The following is an 18,179-nucleotide window of genomic DNA, read 5'->3' on the forward strand; positions in this document are numbered from 1 at the left end:
TTTAGTCTGTGCCAAAATGAATGACCTATTTCCTAATTTAGAAATAAATTCACTTTATGAATGATTTACAACCACACAAATATTCAAGACTTATTTTGAACCACAAGTTTCAAAAGTCTTCTCTCTTTCTTAAACGTCATGTCCAGTCAAATAGGTTCACATAAATTGAAACGGAAGAAATAATAAGGATAAAATAAGTATGAAATAATAAATTATCTCAAGTAAAAGTGAACATTTAATTTTAGTAAACAAGCAAAAATGGAGAGAGGAAATACTATTTTACAAGACCAACAAATGTAAGGAAGTTCCAGGGTGTGAACTTTATTCAATTGTCACTATTCTAACTTTTTATTTTTCAATTAGCTACACACACAAAAAAAAAAAAGGTATGAAAAATCAAAGTTAGAACATTCACCGTAAAGGCCGCCACGGTCAGGTTGCCAAGTAGACTCGGATTATTCCAAACCTATTGGCTCGTAATCATCCAGCTGTATACAGCCTGTTATTTTTATTTCATTTTCTTTATTTCTCTTATGTCGCATTAAACTTTACTCCTTACATTACATTATAATTATAATAATCTGAATATATAATAATATAATAATAATTTCCATTTCTGGGTTTTGGTTTATTCGCTGGCGACAGCCTGTTTCCAACAAAGCTCCCTCTTCCCCCACACACCCCACCCCCCCGTTGTATCTTTACCCCCATTTTTCCCTTCACTCTTCTCTTCCAATCAATCCTCTCTCTCTTTTTGTCTCTCTGCTTAATTTTTTTTTTTTTGAAGATTCAGAATTTAAGCTCTCCAGATCAAGCTTCTCCTTCCTGTAAGCTTTTTGTTGATCTAATTTTTACATATATCTGTACTGTATTTATCTCTCTTTTTCTTGTTTAGGGTTAAATGCACAGTTTTTACTTTACATGTGTAGATTTTGATCATTTTGTATATGGTTTGTATGTTTTTTTAGGGGAATAACCTTGAACATTGAATTGGGCCAGAATATAGTTAGTGTTCATTGTTGAACAAGTGTGAAAAGAGGAGGGTAAAATTGGTATTTTGGTGTGTGTGATGATCAGATCTTGAGACTGTTTATATATGGTAGTTTTGAGGTTGAGAGGAGTTATCAACAAGGGTAAATCTGGTATTTCATGTGGTAGAGGGGTTGTTTCAGGTCTCCATGCTGTTGTCAGAGAGCATGCTTGCAATTTGTGGTTTGGGTAATGCCCCATTCGAGATTTGCAGTTGATGCACTAGGTGTAATTACTATACTTCTTGTTTCGATTTTGGTACTTTTCGGCTTGTTCTGTATCTTGTACTTGATCTATTTCCACACCAAGACTCGCGGCGGGCAGGGTTACGTTCAGCTTGGCTACTTTAATGGTCCTTGGATTATACGGATAACGTTCATATTGTTTGCGTTCTGGTGGTGTTTTGGGGAGGTTGTAAGGTTAAACTTTATCAGAGGCGACGGGAGATTGTTGAATGCTCTTAGCATCAAATGGCAGGAAACTGTTTGCAAGTGTTATGTAGTTTCGAGCTTAGGTTTTGCAGAACCTTGCCTTTGCCTCACGATCATGTTTCTTCTTCGAGCGTCTTTACAAAAGTCGGGAACTTTAAGCCAGAAATGGAATGGCAAAACAGTCGGATATATACTTCTTTGTTGCCTCCCCGTTTTTGCTCTACAGCTCGTACTTATTTTGGCTGGACCGCAACTTAAGAAGGTTCACATGAGCAGTATGCCGCATTATTTCACTAGTCCAGTCGCGAGATCTAAAGATGATATTGATGTTGCCCTGTGCACTTACCCTTTGTTGAGTATTTTCTGCCTTGGTCTTTTTGCCATCATGCTAACTTCATATTTATTCTGGCTTGGTGGAAGAATCCTGAGGTTGGTTATCAATAGGAGTCTGCAAAAGAGAGTATACATACTAGTTTTTACAGTTTCTCCTTTCTTTCCTTTAAGGATTCTATTGCTCGGTTTAACTGTTAGAACTCATCCAGAACATTTACCTTTTCAAGCTCTTGCATTTGTGGGTTTTGTTTTCTTCTTTTGTTGTATTGGGGCGGGCATGTACATGCTCGTTTTCCTGCCCGTGCGGGATTCTTTAGCATTGAAGAAGTGCTCAGAGAGGGATATAGAGGCTAGGAGAAGGTTAAGTGATGAACAAACTGATACTGTTTCTCTAATTGCAAACCAAAGCAACCTTGGAGGAAGCATGGTCAGTAGTCCTGGGAGAAATTCAGCTGCCTCGACAAAGAGAGGATCGATCTCCTTTCGAACAACAGACAAGGAAGGTACTTCAGGGGCGGCCTTTGTGGAACTAAGCGTATTCTCTCCTAGTCAGCACTCATCACCTCCTGGATCACCTCAACTTCTTGGCTGGCCTATGCTTCCACCCACGCCAGCTCAAGGTCCCTGATAGTTTCTTGAGCTGTATCTTTCTTGTATTCTCCTATTACTTTGATGGTGGTGGATTATAACTGAAAGGTCACTTTTTTGAGTTTTAAATTGTTTGTGTTCATTATCTTGAGTGATTTTGATGTTTGGTACATTTTTGGTTAATAACTAGGACTTGCAAACAAGATTGAGAGGAGAAATCTAACAAAATGTGCTGCTGTATAAAGTGTTATTTTGTTTTTGTAGCTGAATGGCAACCAATAGTTTGTAGTTTGCATATAGAGTATACGCCTATGGAGAGTGACTATTATATGAACTGAATTTGCCCCAGAAGGAATTAAGGCATAATGGCTGTTACTTGAGGATTATATTGAAACCACTGCAAGTTCACCTTCTTTTGTTCCCCCTCCCCCTTTCCCTTTTCCCATTTCTGTGTGGTTTTCTTGTGCCTTTCTGTAAAATGAGTCCTCTTTGTGTATACATTTTTCCTGGCTTTGACATTTATTCTTAGGTAAGTGAGACCCTGACAATTATCATATTTCCTCTGCCCACAAATTTACGGGATTCTAATTTGAACATCAATGAAAAGCTGGGGGAATCTTGACAAAAATGTTCTTTTAAAAATAAAATAAAAAATAGGGAGGAAACAGTGTTTCTAACGTTAAAGTGGTGATGATCTTGATGAAGGTGCAGTAAAAAAAAAGTGATTTCAAATCACAAAATTTTCAAAAAGGTATGATTTGTGGTTTTAAATTATGATTTTAATTTTTTTTAAGTGTAAGATTTTAACCCATAAATTTATATTTTGTAAAAAGAAAAAAAAAGATTCATAAGTTGATAGATATATTTATTAATCATATTTATCAGTCATTTATATCAAATATTAAAAAATTTGCAAGTTGGTAGTATTTTTATAACAAATTTACTCTTGCCAAATGCATGTGAGAGGATTATACTAAAGAGTAGACAAGTAGTTACACTACAACTCATGTGTAGTTTTTCTTTTTATTGAACTAAAGTTCGATTAATTATTGTTTTATTTTTTAAAAAGGTCTTCTAGTAGCGTATTAATATTGTTATGAATTATGGTTTGTTCATTTGGTAACATCGTATAAGAATTGACAAAAGTTTTGACGGTTTTCACAACTTGTGGGGTCGTTATACCTATGAAAAAAATACAACTAAAAAATTAAGATTGCATGTCTAAGTAAAAAATTCAACTTCAAATCATCATGATTTCGATTAGATACACATGACCTTCAATTAGAGGTCTATGTCGTTTAATTAAATCAATCCAATTTTAAATCCTAAATTAATAAAAATTTGACCCATACACCCTACCCACCCACCCACAACCATAATTTAGTTGGAGGCTACGTGTCATACCTGATAATATAAAATCGGAGTTTATGAAAAATGGCATGGATGAGTCATTTTGGTAACGGACGACGGCATAAATGAGCCATTTCCGATAGTTTGATGACATAAATGAGCCATTTTCGATAGTTCGATGACATATTTGAGCCTTTTCCGTATTACATATTAAAAGATTTGCAAGTTGGTAGTATTTTTATAACAAATTTACTCTTACCAAATGCATGTGGGAAGATTATACTAAAGAGTAGTTACACTAAAACTAATGCCTAGTTTTTTTTTTATTGAATTAAAGTTTGATCAGTTGTTATTGGATTTTTTAGAAAGGTCATCTAGTAGCGCATTAATTTTGTTATGAACTATGATTTGCTCATTTGTAAGATGGAATAAGAATTGACAAAAGTTTTGATGATTTTCACAACTTGTGGGGTCTTCATATCTATGAAAAAAATACAACTAAAAAATTAAGATTATATGTCCAAACAAAACTTCAACTTCAAATTATCGTGATTTCAAATTATCTCAAAACGGCTACTTAAGCTAAGTCCGAATTTAGAAGCTTCATTTGAATAATTGTAAATGCAAATTCTCGAAAACAAACAGTTGCTGTTTTACATGATAGATATAAGGGTTTTTTTTTTTTTTTTTTTACGAAGAAACAAAAAGAATTGTTTGCTTGTCGCTGTTTTGTTGGTTAGAACTTGTTTTACAGTCATTTGTAAAGTACATTTTTGATTGTTTAATATTGACTTCTTGAGTTATCAACTAACATCGTCAAAAGACATCCTGTGTATTTAAGATTTTTTGGAACTTCTATTTATAGCTTTTGACTTTTGTTATTCCTCATCCTCCTTTTTAAGTATTCGTGAAATTTACGATTTCCACCTACTAAATAATCTTCAAATAAATCTGCTGAACAATGATTTAAGAAACTAATGTGAACAGCTAACCATAAATTCCAAATAAGAAAAAAAAAATTAAAAAAATCTGTTGACAACTCAAAACAACTAGTATGACAAGTGCTGGTCAGTTCATAGACAACTTCGTTGTGAAGAAATACGGCTGGCTAGCCGACATACATAAATAACAATTGCCTCATAACAAACTTACAATTCTAGATCCTTGTTAATAAAATAATTGTGACCATAATATGATAAAATCTTTTATCATTTACCAAATTGATAATGCATAAATATTTACGGCATCAATTTACCTTCTATAAGAGCATTCATTGACATATTAAGGTTCGGGGCTGCTTAATTAGGTAAGATTTTTTTAAAAAAAAGTAGTGCGCAATGACTGATTGAGAGTTGTTTGCATCATAGTGTATCTGTTTTTTTTGCCCATTAAGAATTCTCATGCGTTATTTAATGAAGTCTCGCTTCTTGAAACAACCTTCCAATAGTAATCAATAAGAGATTATTATTTATTTAAGAATAGTATGAAGATAATTTTGATAGTCTCTCATATTCCTTTTGTTTGATTATCTCTCCAAGTTCAATTCTTTAATTTTCCATGTTTCCGCTTTTTTTTTTTTTTAACTTGTTATCGAGTTTTCACCTCCTTTTTTCGTTTCACGAAAATCATAGTACTTTTTGTCACTGACAAAATGTGGGACTTTTCGAAAATAAAAGTCAAAAGACTATTTGCAAATCAAGAACAAGGGATAAATATCACCTCTAAAATATTCTTCTAGTTAATCGCAGCCCAAAATATATGCACAGACCCATTGGCGGAAGGAATCGGCCTTTTGTGTTCTTGCAAGCCCATCCATTCTGGACCACAATCTGAAATAAGCTAGCCGGAAACTATAAAAGTTGTACTCCCACCTTGCAAATTATTTGTCATGATTATTAAAAATAGGTGTCTTAAATTATTTGTCATTTTAAAAACAATGAATTATTTTTTCTCCTTTAATTAATTTTATCATTAATGAAGATGATACATAAATAGAATAAACATTTAAATGAGAGAGATTATAACTTAGACATAAATAAATATAAAGTTAGTCAAAGATCACTTCGAATTAATATTTCTTAAGAGACGTGTAAACTAAAAAACGATAAATAATTTTTAGACGGAGGGAGTATGAACTAGCTACTAATGATTTTAAAAAATAGCTATTGTTAGAAAATTCGTTAAAAAGTAATTATTTTTATTCAAAAACAGTAAAATTGAGTGATAGTATTATGAATATCAAATTTAAACAAGTGAAAATTCATGATATTGTTAGATTTCAATGTATTTTACAATTATGTTTCTCTTTGTTTGTCCCCCTTATTGAGCAATTCAAAAATCTTTGTATGACTCTTCTAGATTTTGAAATTCATGACATTGTCATGGGTTTCGATTTTTATTTCATACATATGTGTGTTTCTCTTCGTTTATCCTCTTATATTGAGCTACTATAAAATCTTTATATCATTGCTACAATTATTAATAGATCATCTATATTTATTATCTTTGTTGCTGCTTATTTATTCTACTTACGATAAACAAAGGTAATATTGACGAGACTAATGATTTGTATATACATATATCATATATTCAATATATTACGAAGCGTTTGATTTTAAACGTTGCTTATTTCTCTGTTTAGGCTAATGAAATGAATACTAAAACAAGTCTTAAATCCTCCTTGTTATCTCGTGTTTTTCTTTTATCGCTCTTTATTGTTGGTATGATTTTATAAAATCATTCACAATTTTCTCTAAAAAATATTTAATCTAACACCGTTTGTGGAAAAAAAAAAGAAAGAAAGAATTTGACCACAAATGTTGTCTTAAAGTGTTTCTAAAGCTAATAAAATAAAGTCTTCTAGAAATTCAAAATTTTTTCACGTGACTGAAAAAGAAAAAAAAAAGAAAAAAAATTCACGTGAAGTCAATAAAACACAAGGGAGGGGCCTTTTCGTCATAAAAAGTATAGAGGCGTGCCACCGCCCTCGAGACACGTTCCGCTTTGCAAACCCGTAAAGCTAAATATTCATTGAATGAGAAAGGTCTAGAATCCGCTATTAATACAGAACCCTAGACCACTTAGAACAATTTCCCTATTATTATTATTATTCTCACCGCTAATAAACTTGTCATTCGCGGCGCGGGTGTATTGGAAAAAAGTAGGAGAAAAATGGCGTCGTTTGGGGAAGCACCACCAGGTAACCCTAAAGCCGGAGAAAAGATCTTTAAGATGAAGTGCGCTCAGTGTCACACCGTTGATAAAGGCGCTGGTCACAAACAAGGTATAAAATTTGTGTTTTCGGTGTTTCTATGCTGTTTTTGGTTCTTATTTTGTATTCACCGCTTTATTATTTATAGATCTGAGTTTTCTGTGTATTAGATTCACATGTTAGACGGATTTTTGACGTGTTTGATTGTTAGTTTCTTATATGAGTATATTGTCATGGTCTTTTGCTTGATTTTGTGAGTTCCTACGGAGTTATTACTCTTTTGTCGATTTGCAGTTTCTTATTCAACGCGGATCTGGGATATTATTAGTTGATTGACATGTGATTTTTTTATTTTTTTTTGAAGACAAGTTTGATCGTACCTTGTAGAGGACTAGAAGTAACTATTTGGTTTAGTTGAGGGCGGTGCTTATGTTTGTTTTAATTTTCAATGGATTTATGCTGATTGCTAATGCCGTGATGTTAGTGACCTGTTGATAAGGATTAAATTGGTTTAGGTAGTGAGTGGAGATGAGGAAAGGGATTTAACTCCAGGAGAGAAAACCAGAAGAGTATTAGGAGACGGTTTAAGTAATATTTTTTTTTGTGTGTTTTCGCAATCGAGGATGCAACAAGTGAATATTCCAGTCCACCAGTTTCCTTTGATGAGGTTTTCAATGGAGTAAAATTCAAGTATAAGTGTGAGACTCTACATATTTGGTATTGGTGCCTCTACACTGTGTCTATGTTATCAACAGTGTGGCATTCTCCATGTATATTGATTAGGTAGCTAGACATTTTTGATGGGACTTTTTATCCATTTAAAAGCAAGATTTTTGATATAGCTGTGAGTGCATTATATGTGTAGATCTAATTTAAAGAGGTGGTGATAATATGTCCGACAGATACTGCTTTGTTTGAATCTGCCGCACATAATTTTAACAAAATGGTAATAAAGCTGTAGTTTTTAGAAGTCAAAGGTGGATCAAGGTGCCACAAGGTGCTCTTTGAGATGCACATGCATGATTTTGCCTTATAGACGTGGATATTAAAATAAAATGCAGAAATCAAGGGAAATGCGTTTGACTATATTAAGGACTTTATATAAAGGGGGGCATTGGAGCAATTCTTAAAGTTGTCTCCGTGACTTGTAGGTCATGGGTTTGAACCTGTGGAGTAGCCACCGACCCTTGTCTAAGGTAGGTTGCTTCATCATTTTTCGGATCATGCGTGAACACGTGATGCTTCCTGCACAACAACCCTTTTATTCTAATTTTATATCATGTTATCGTATGTACCTCTTCAATTATTTGAAATATGCGAGGTGTTACAAATCAGTAAGAGGAGAAGAAAGAGAATTGTGGTTTTGAGGTATGAGAGTTGCTCTTTTAATTTCTCTCCTACATAAGAGTTAGGCAAGGATGGACATGTACCAGAAAATATGTGACCTACTGTAAGAGTGTAACCCTTTTAACTTAAATTCCTCAGGCGCGCATGGGTTATGGAATTGGCTTCAAGTGCTCGGATTGTGCATACGTGATAATTTAAGTAGTTCAGGGGGCGTAGCATTCAAATGTGTGGAATGTAGATTCTTCTAAGCTCGTCCTAGAGATTTTCAAACCTTCATCCTTTTTTGTCACCGTCCATCATTGCCTTCTTCCATTTTTTATTTGTTTTCTGATATGATTAATACTTGAGCAGGCAATTTACTTTATGCATTTTCCTCCCTGCACATATAATTTTGCGCAAGAGGTAGCTATTAGTCTGCGCTGTGCACATTCAACTTTTTCTTACACCAATTTATTCCAGGACCCAACTTGAACGGGCTCTTTGGAAGACAATCTGGTACAACTCCAGGTTACTCTTACTCTGCCGCAAACAAAAACAAGGCTGTGAACTGGGAAGAAAATACATTATATGACTACTTGCTCAACCCTAAGAAGGTAAGAGTCATTTATGCTTGTATATGATTTTGGTTTTGTGGTATGGTGAGTGGTTTTGGTGCTTCACTTATATTTGTTTTCTGTTTGCTTTTGAGGCCTCCTTAAAAATAATTAGTTTTGCGGATTTCAACTTTTCTATATAGATACTTCTGTATATTATCCAGATTTGTCTAGCCAACTTTAGCTCTTTCTCTCTGTGCTTCTTCTGTACACATGAATATCTTTTAAGGGTTAAGTATGTGTAACATATTAAAATAAAAAATTCCTCATCGTCTGAAGCTGCTGTTAGAATGACTGGTCTCGTGTGTGTACTTTTTAGTTCTTATGATATTCGAGTCTCTATACTGCATCAATTGAAATGAATGAAAGAGGTATTAATGAGATATATCCAGCTGAATAGGTGGGAGCAAGAAAGGAATAGCGAGGAAGAGAATTGAGTGGCAGCCTGTCCTGGTATTTAACCTGCAAATAACCTAAGGGTGAATAATTTTGGAAGGCTTCCCCTCATGTACGATTCGGGCATCCTGTTCCTTGGTCAATTCTGCTGAAGCTTCGAGTTGATGAGCTATTGAATCAACCAACCATGTTCCCCAAAAAATGATCCTCTTTGTTTTTCTCTCTTTCCCTTCCTGCATCTCCTAAGATCCCTTCTAAACTTTGGGTGAGCACTTCAATAACATAGTAAAAATTTAAGCTCTTCTGCTGGGTGAAGGTGCTAAACATTTTAGTGTAGATTATGCTTGCGAAATCCCCAACCTCCTTTACATACGACTTCAGCAGGCAAAACAAGCTTTCCCTTTTGTTCATCGATGTTTAGGGCTTAGAGACAGTAAATTCTTGAAAGTCGGTCTTAATATGGATCTTGGAATTTTTCCCTTGAGACGAGAAAGATCGTCCTAGCAAAATGTCTTTAATATGCATATTTTAAGTCGGAATGGAAGGTTTTTAAATGTCCATTTCCTACTTGAGTAGAGGATGCATGAATATCAAGATACTGCTAAGGTATTAAAAAAAATAATGGGATGGGTAATTGGTTAGAGCATCGAGGAAACCCTACCTTAATGTAGCAGTACTGTGCAGATTTATTTTCTTTCAGCAGAAAGTTGATGTCAACATCCTACTCTTGAAAGTGAATCAGATGAGATCCTTGCATCTGTAGACACAAGCAAGAAAAGTTGGATAGCAATTTGTAATTACTGCTGCACTTAGTTTGATATTGCTTTTCACATTGATGTAATAACTATTCACTCAAGTGAGATTGAAGATTAGTCTCTAGTCACTCTATTGTTTTAGTGCCTTCTATGACATTAGATGTGTTTGTTGAAGTGTGTGATGGCTTCGTCTTTCAAACCCCTCCTTAATTCCCCCCCAAACACACCAATAAAATAAAAAAGTTTGAATCCAAGACCTTGCTTTGGTGCCATGTTGAAGTGTGTGATCTTCTCATCGAAAAGCTTTAGTGGGTGGTTAGGGATGCTTTTTTATTAAGTTTTATCTTCAACAGTGTTCAGGTTGAACAATCCGAAGGTAGAATAAGACCATGAAAAGTTAGAGGTTGAATAACATGAAAATAGAGAAAACCTGAGCCCCTTGACCATTTTTAGCTTTTTGCACTCGAGGTCTTCAAATTTGTTGTTCACATACTCAAGTGTACCCAGAGATGTATGTGGTCCTATTTTGTGAAACTGTGCACAAAGTAAAAGTGAAAATGGGGCGGTCGGAGTGGAGTCTAGTTATGTCTCTGTCATGATGTCTTGTTCCATTTTGGTGGAGTTATTACTGTCTTATTTCAAAGGCGAATATAATTATGCAGAAGCTACACAGAGTCAAAGCACGCATAATGAAACATATACATAGGGAGTAATTTCTTTTTTCCCAAATGCACTAGAGTTTTACTTCTGCAGGTTCAAAGCTAGATGGAATCAACTGCTGCAGTGAAGTGCGTAGTCACTTTGTAGATTGACCCTTTGTGTTGATTTGAATATTGTAGTGTCTTACCATTTTTGCTCTTTACACTAGCCACACGGGTAGTCGCTTTTCAACTTTCTGTGTGTTTCAACATAAGCAACAATTTGTGCTAGGATCATATTGATACTAATATTTTTCATCCTTCACTATGCTTAATTGCTTATCAGAAACTGATGACCTGAGGCATTTTCTGTGCAGTATATTCCTGGGACGAAAATGGTTTTCCCTGGGTTGAAGAAGCCACAGGATCGGACAGATCTCATAGCTTATCTCAAGGAGGCAACTGCGTGAAGATCGTGTAGGAACCCTATGATACTTTCGCTAGTGGTCAGGAGTTTGTCCATTGGTAGCATTCACATTTTATATTCTGGAAGGCATCTTTTGTCCGTTTGAATAAAACCAAATACAGTGTCATGCCATTCTTCTGGTTGAGTTAAGCCAGTCTTAAAGGAATTTTGTCAAGAGTTTGTCATTGATTACTACATTAAATATTTACGTGCTTATGACTCTACCAGTTCGTTGTTATGCAATTGATTTTTTGTTCCATCGGTCTCCAGATGCTTGTTTCTTGGTACTTAAATAAAGTAGGAGGTAAATGCGCATCTTTTGGCACCATCTAGTCATGGAGCAGTTGTTTTCCCCGAGGTCATGTGCATGGCTGTTTCTGGGGTTCAGTATGTGGTTTTGTTGTGCAAAGATTGGCGGAAAGGGTCCTCTCAATCAACATTCGAACAGCTACCCCCTGCAATAAGTTTCAAGCTAATCTGTCTGAAAATCATCGTGTTTACTGGTTTCTCGAATGATAAAAAAGTTTTTCATTTCGACACTTTTGCAGGGGGTAGCTGGCGTCTTACTGTGGCCCACATTTGTACAATATTTGCCGAAGTCGTATTTGGTTATGAGGGAAATGGGTCAAAATACTTCTTGGAAAAAGAGCTAAAAATATACTCTGTTATAAATTTGGGTTAAAATATTCCTTCCGTCATTGAAGTTTTTGAATATATCTTTATCTTAACAGAAATTTTCAACATAATTCGATTTCATTTTGAAATTCGGTCCAACTATATAAAAAATCAATATGCGACCAATTTGGTTTGGAGTTCTACATCAGGAGTAGGTAACTCGTATGGTTTTTTTTATTTAGTTGGATCGGATTTAAATGAAACGGGTTTAAAAATAAAATCTGGTTATGTTGGGGATTTCTGTTAAAATAAAGGTGTATTTGAAAACTTTAATGACGGGAGGAGTATTTTTGATCCAAATTTGTGATGAAGGATGTTTTTAGACCTTTTTTAAAAGTAGAGGGGCATTTTTGACCCTTTACCCAAAAAAATATTAGGAGTCTCGGTTATGAATGTTATTTGGAAGAAAAAATATTAGGAGTCTTGGTTGTGCAACCGTTGTATTTTGTATTTACTTCCAAACGAGTTTTTAAGCTGGTGTTTGGATATGAGGTAAATTGTAGTTGGCACTTGGCAGTCAGTGTTCGTCTCATACTTTCGAATTTTTATGATCGTAGTGCACCTTAACTGCAAAAGATGGAGTAACGCACAGGAATCTTCCACAGTGGGGTTGTTGTCTGTTGATGGGTAATACCGAACGATTTTCGTATCGGTTTTCAAAGGAATCTTCCACAGTGAATAAGGCAAAGCAAATCATGTTACTACTTAAATGTCTTCTTCTTCTACTATCAAGTACAGAGTGAGTCTACGCACTTTATGTTGCTTTAAAGTCATTTTCCTTTGTTAACTGTATAATTTGTGCATTTACTATGGTATAAACATTTTCTCAACCTTTACTGCTAAAAGATTATTGTCGGTTTGTATTTCTTTAGTTCTCACCTACTACCACCAGGTACATGCAACAACATCGACAGAATGTTATAATGGGCAGCAGCAAACAAGGCCGACTAAAGTAATTAAGACGGTGGGACGACAAAAGGAATCTTAATTGTTAAAAATAAAGTGAGAATAAGTCAATGGATCTATGCTACAAGAACAAAATAAGTAGAAGCATGCGAGCAGCCGCCCAAAAAAAATGTACGTGTGATTATAAATGACACATTAACTAGGAGTAAAATTGGGTCTGTAATTTAGCAGTTGTAATCCTCTAGAGGGATTTCGAAGGAAAATATTTTATTGATAGACTCTATGAATCTCTACTTTATAATATTCATAATATTGATAAATTTTATGAATCTTTACAATATTTCTTGTTTTTTCTTTTTTTTCTCTTTTTATGAAAATAGCTAGCAGCACCCCTATTTATATAATAACATGAAATTTACTTTAACTCGAAACAGGAAGATATATTTCTATACTAATTTGACTATAAATCCTAACTAGACATGTCACGACCCAAACCGATGAGTCGTGACGGGTGTCTGACCTCTAGTGACCAAACACCCCTATACTCTTATCTGATCATCAAGGGCCCATACATTTACATACATACAAGCTGAAAGAACAGTGCAAGCCAACTAGGCCGCTACATATACTGTACACAAAAAAAAAAAAAAAAAAAAAAGGAGCCGACAAGGCTACAACATCTGACATACACATACACCTTTCTACAGACCTCTACTGGATGAGAAAACTGTAGAAAGGACGGGACAGGGCCCCGTCATACCCATATGCATATACATCTCCAAAGAATGGCATACCAAAATAGACTGCAGCTCCGGATCAAATGGAGCGCACTGACCACTGCTGAATATAGAGGTCCTACTGAGCTGGACCACCTGTCTGTCTACCTGAACCTGCGGGCATGAATGCAGCCCCCCGAGCAATGGGGGATTCAGTACGGATAATGTACTGAGCATGTAAGGCATAAGAGTAACATAAGTATAAGCATGAGAATCATGAACGAAATCTGGAACTCAAAGCTAAACTGACTGTCTCCATAGATTTGTATGAACAAGTATATGTATAACTGACCATGCCTCCGTGGGCGCATAATCTACATGCTCTCAATGATAATCATGCTCATGTATATAAATATAGGTCATAGTGCTGAGGAACGTTTAGCCCGATCCATATCCTATATAATAGTGCCGAGAAACGTACGACCCGATCCATATATCATATAATAATGTCGAGGAACGTACGGCTCGATCCATATATCATCCTCAAGGTGCACCAGCTGATCAGGTGGTAATGCGTATATAAAGTCTATCCATTTTCCAATACCCCATGTACATATAATATATACGTATATAACGCCTTCTGGTCATGGGTCAATATGCATATGTATATGAATGCAATGCGTAACTGAAATGTATACATAGAACTCTCGGAGTGACATAAGGTCATATTACCTCCGATGGACAACTTTTGAGCTTACATCATCAACATGAGTAATCTCAAGATCCATGAACAGAAGGAACAATCATACGGGGTATAGGGACATCAAAGACTAAAATACTCCTAATGCTTCTAAGAGTAGAGTAATATGGAAGCTCGTTCATTCGTTCGTTCGTTTATATCATAAGGATTATGCCAAAATGAAAAGAAGGATAGCCTTAACATACCTTTTGTCTTCTTAACGACTAAACGTTCTCCTTCCAATCTCGCGACTCTACATTAAAGAGGATTCGTACTAAGGTTAGGTCATTGAAAGCATGATTAAGTTTACTAAAGCAACTAAGGGCTAACGGAATTTGGGCAGAATTTCCTTCGTTTTATTGACTTTCTCCATATAAATGACAACTCCCAAACATCAATAGCAACATCCATAATATCATAATCAAGAGGCTTCTTTCAAGTTAAGCATTGTCCAATCCTCAAAACTCCTTTTTTTTAAGGTCATCCATAACAATAGCTACAACACAACACCACATTCGCTTACATACAATACTTCCTCAACATCATTAGTATCTCCCCTCAACAAGATTATACTCATAGCATACTAAGAATTATGACTCAATTTAATTTACTACTCACAATATCATTGAATCTATGTTTGAGTTTCATCTTCTACTTTCTTCCTTCACCCAAGTTATTCAACAACCAAACATGTTTAATAACATGAAATAGACATGAAAACTAACCTTTTTTCTCATAGGAATGAGCTTTGGATCAAGTTACCAACTTGAGTGAAACCCTAACTTCAACACCCAAGGAATTCTTGAATCCTACAAACCCTAGTGAGTCCCCCAACACTTGAATCTCTTAATTCTTGCTATTTGATCTTTGATTTCTCTTAGGTTTGGTCCAATATATGTATGGGAAGGTTCTAGAGCTCTCAAGGGTTTGAGAAAGGTGAAAAATGAAATAAAAGTGTAAGGGTCGGATATATATAAAATTTAGAAAAGCTGGCCCGACCCGGATATACGGCCAATTATACGGGCCGTATAAATTGTACGGTCCGTATAATTGGACCGTATAATCCCACCAGGGATTCACCCTTCTCTGGAAGTATTCTACGGACAATTATACGGGCCGTATAAATTATACAGTCCGTATAAACGGTCGTACAACCCATATTTTCCGAAACTTATTCTCGTCGATTCGTTCAACCTCCAATCCTTATAGAACCTTATTGACACTTATATAATACTTCATTCACCATCTAAGGGACCTCATATCTCTTCCTCAAGGTGATGCTAGGCAATGCATAACTCAAATTATACGAAATTTCCCAAAACATGGCTCGACCTTAACTTTCTCCGCCGAACTTACTTCTTTAGCCTCAAATGCCTTTGGAATCTTAATTAGAATCATCAAACATCCTTCTTCACCTTACAAGGGCTTCATGTCCACTTTAGATTTACATTGGCATGTTCATAATGCGAGCGACACGAAGTTCCAAGGTGTAACAAGACATGAATTAAAATACTAAATCTTAACCAATTTTGGTTTCCTACAATTTTGAAATTTTATTTCCAACATTCTCTGTAATTCAAAATTGTATATCTAATTCTTGATCCACTCGTCACCATCTTTAATCCGAGGCACTTGTTTCCAACCCATCAATTGTTGAAGCACTTTCTCTTCAACCGTCACTCATCATCTTCCAATTTGTTGAAGCACTACCATCTTCCATTTTGTTGAAGCACTTTCTCTTCAACCTTCACAATCGTTGGAGCACTTTCTCTCCAACATTCCAGTTTGTTGATGCACTTTCTCATCAACCTTCAATTGTTGAAGCACTTTCTCTTCAACCTTCAATTGTTGGAGCACTTCTCTCCAACTCCTATTTTTTTTTTCTTGGTTGTGTTGTAGCACATCTCTCTAACATTCAATAGTTAATACACTTCTCATCAACACCCATTATATTTTTTTTTCTTGGTTGTGTTGGAGCACTTCTCTTCAACTTCCAATAGTTGGTGCACTTCTCATCAACACCCATTATCTTTTTTCTTAGTTGTGTTGGAGCACTTCTCTCCAACTTCCAAAAGTTGATGCACTTATCAACATTCTAATTTTGTTGATTTCATAAAGTTTATCAATAAAATATTCTCGTTCAAATTGGCAGAGCTTCTACAATCCTGGTAGAGAATTAAAGAGCTTCTGCTGCCGGCGGGCGGTAGTAACTCACATATGACGCCCGTCTGGCCAATGATTATGTTGGCAAACGTCGGGCCACTAATATAGTCATGAGCAATAATCATGTTGAGAATATAATGATTGAAAAAAATATTGCATGTTTAAAAAGGTGCAAGCAAATATGGCACAGAGGCAGAGAAAAAATCAACAAAATTAGAATGTTAATGAGAAGGAAGTTGGAGAGAAGTGCTCCAACACAACCAAGAAAAAAAGAATGAATGTTGATGAGAAGTGCATCAACTATTGGAAGTTGGAGAGAAGTGCTCCAACATAACCAAGAAAAAAAAAATGAGTGTTAGAGAGAAGTGCTCCAGCACAACCAAGAAAAAAAAATTGGAATGTTGGAGAGAAAATCCTCCAACGATTGAAGGTTAAAGAGAAAGTGCTTCAACAATTAAAGGTTGATGAGAAAGTGCATCAACAAATTGGAATGTTGGAGAGAAAGTGCTCAATGATTATGAAGGTTGAATAGAAAGTGCTTCAACAATTGAAGGTTGATGAGAAAGTGCATCAATAAAATTGAAATATTAGAGAGAAAGTGCTCAAACGATTATGATGGTTGAAGAGAAAATGCTTCAACAATTGAAGGTTGAAGAGAAAGTGCTTCAACAAATTGGAAGATGCTAAGTGACTGTTGAAGAGAAAGTGCTTCAACATGATGGGTTGGAAACATGTGTTCCAGCCATTTGAAGATGGTGACAAATGGATCAAGAATTAGATATATAAATTTGAATTACGGGAGAATGTTGGAAATAAGAATTCAAAATTATAGGAAACCAAAATTGATTAGGATTTGGTATCTTAATTCATGTCTAGTTAGGATTATGGTCAAATTAATATAGAAATATGTTTTCCTGTTTTGAGTTAAAGTAGGTTTCATACTATTATAAATATAGGTGATACTAACTATTTTCATAACAAGAGAGAACAAGAAAGAATAAGAGATATTGTACAGATTCATAGAGTCTATCAAGACAATATTATTCTCTCTTGTTATAAAAATAGCTAGTAGAACCTCTATTTATAATAGTATGAAACCTACTTTAAATCAAAACAAGAAAATCTATACCTATATTAATTTAACGATGAATCCTAACTAGACATAAATTAAGATATCAAATCCTAATCAATTTTGATTTTTTACAATTTTAAATTATTATTTCCGATAAATTCTAATTTAAAGATCCTTTTTACCTTCTCTTGGTAATTGTTCATGGTCCAGTGCCACACGCACCAAGAGAAAAGAGGAAGGAAAAGCGACAATATATCTAACCAAAAAAAGAACTTGAATCACCAAGAACATGATTTGCTTCTTTGATGTGTCTGAAGTTGTCTTGTCTAAAGAGGCAAATAAGCAAAACATCACATAGCAGCCAAACAGGGAAAAAATAAAAAAGAAGGAAAAAAAAGGGGGACCATCTCACATGGTTCTTCCATTGAGAAGTTCTTTCTTTTGCTCATTTTCTTTTTGTAAATGTGAGTCCGTTATATGAGAATGCATTTCAAGATCAAGTGTAATATGATTCTAATAAAAAAAATGTGCAGCTGAGGAAATAGAATTTTTACAGGTAAACATTAAAATATAAAAAAAGTAAATACACAAAAAAGCTTAGGATATTTAAACGCTATCAAATTGCATTTACTCAGATACTGAAATTTCTTTCTCTTTTATTGTTTATTGATTAGTATATATAAAAAACAACAAGGTGAAATTTAAAAAATTGAATAATAGTCATGTGTCTTCAGATTAGCATATGTTTCAATATTTAGAATGAAAAGAATA

At 34.8% G+C, this 18,179-nt stretch overlaps 2 protein-coding genes across 2 annotated transcripts; both read left to right on the plus strand.

Moving 5' to 3' along the window:
* The first annotated feature begins 669 nt into the window (after window positions 1-669).
* LOC132598617 (uncharacterized) lies at window positions 670-2,510 on the plus strand. Its single transcript, XM_060311599.1, has 2 exons — window positions 670-827; window positions 969-2,510. The coding sequence occupies exon 2, from the start codon at window positions 1,222-1,224 to the stop codon at window positions 2,419-2,421; it is 1,200 nt and encodes a 399-aa protein (XP_060167582.1). The 5' UTR covers window positions 670-827; window positions 969-1,221; the 3' UTR covers window positions 2,422-2,510.
* Window positions 2,511-6,780: 4,270 nt separating this feature from the next.
* Window positions 6,781-11,394, plus strand: LOC132598618 (cytochrome c). Its single transcript, XM_060311600.1, has 3 exons — window positions 6,781-7,014; window positions 8,749-8,882; window positions 11,049-11,394. The coding sequence occupies exons 1-3, from the start codon at window positions 6,903-6,905 to the stop codon at window positions 11,139-11,141; spliced, it is 339 nt and encodes a 112-aa protein (XP_060167583.1). The 5' UTR covers window positions 6,781-6,902; the 3' UTR covers window positions 11,142-11,394.
* Window positions 11,395-18,179: the final 6,785 nt, after the last annotated feature.

The sequence above is a fragment of the Lycium barbarum genome, chromosome 6, assembly GCF_019175385.1.
Source record: "Lycium barbarum isolate Lr01 chromosome 6, ASM1917538v2, whole genome shotgun sequence".
In the NCBI taxonomy this organism is placed as follows: domain Eukaryota; kingdom Viridiplantae; phylum Streptophyta; class Magnoliopsida; order Solanales; family Solanaceae; genus Lycium; species Lycium barbarum.

What these genes read in the sequence shown, in the direction of transcription:
- LOC132598618 (XM_060311600.1), top strand. Translation starts at nt 6,903, where the DNA reads ATGGCGTCGTTTGGGGAAGCACCACCAGGTAACCCTAAAGCCGGAGAA. An exon ending in AGGCGCTGGTCACAAACAAG is followed by an intron (nt 7,015 to 8,748) that starts GTATAAAATTTG and finishes AATTTATTCCAG; the next exon opens with GACCCAACTTGAACGGGCTC. An exon ending in ACTTGCTCAACCCTAAGAAG is followed by an intron (nt 8,883 to 11,048) that starts GTAAGAGTCATT and finishes TTTTCTGTGCAG; the next exon opens with TATATTCCTGGGACGAAAAT.
- LOC132598617 (XM_060311599.1), top strand. Translation starts at nt 1,222, where the DNA reads ATGCCCCATTCGAGATTTGCAGTTGATGCACTAGGTGTAATTACTATA.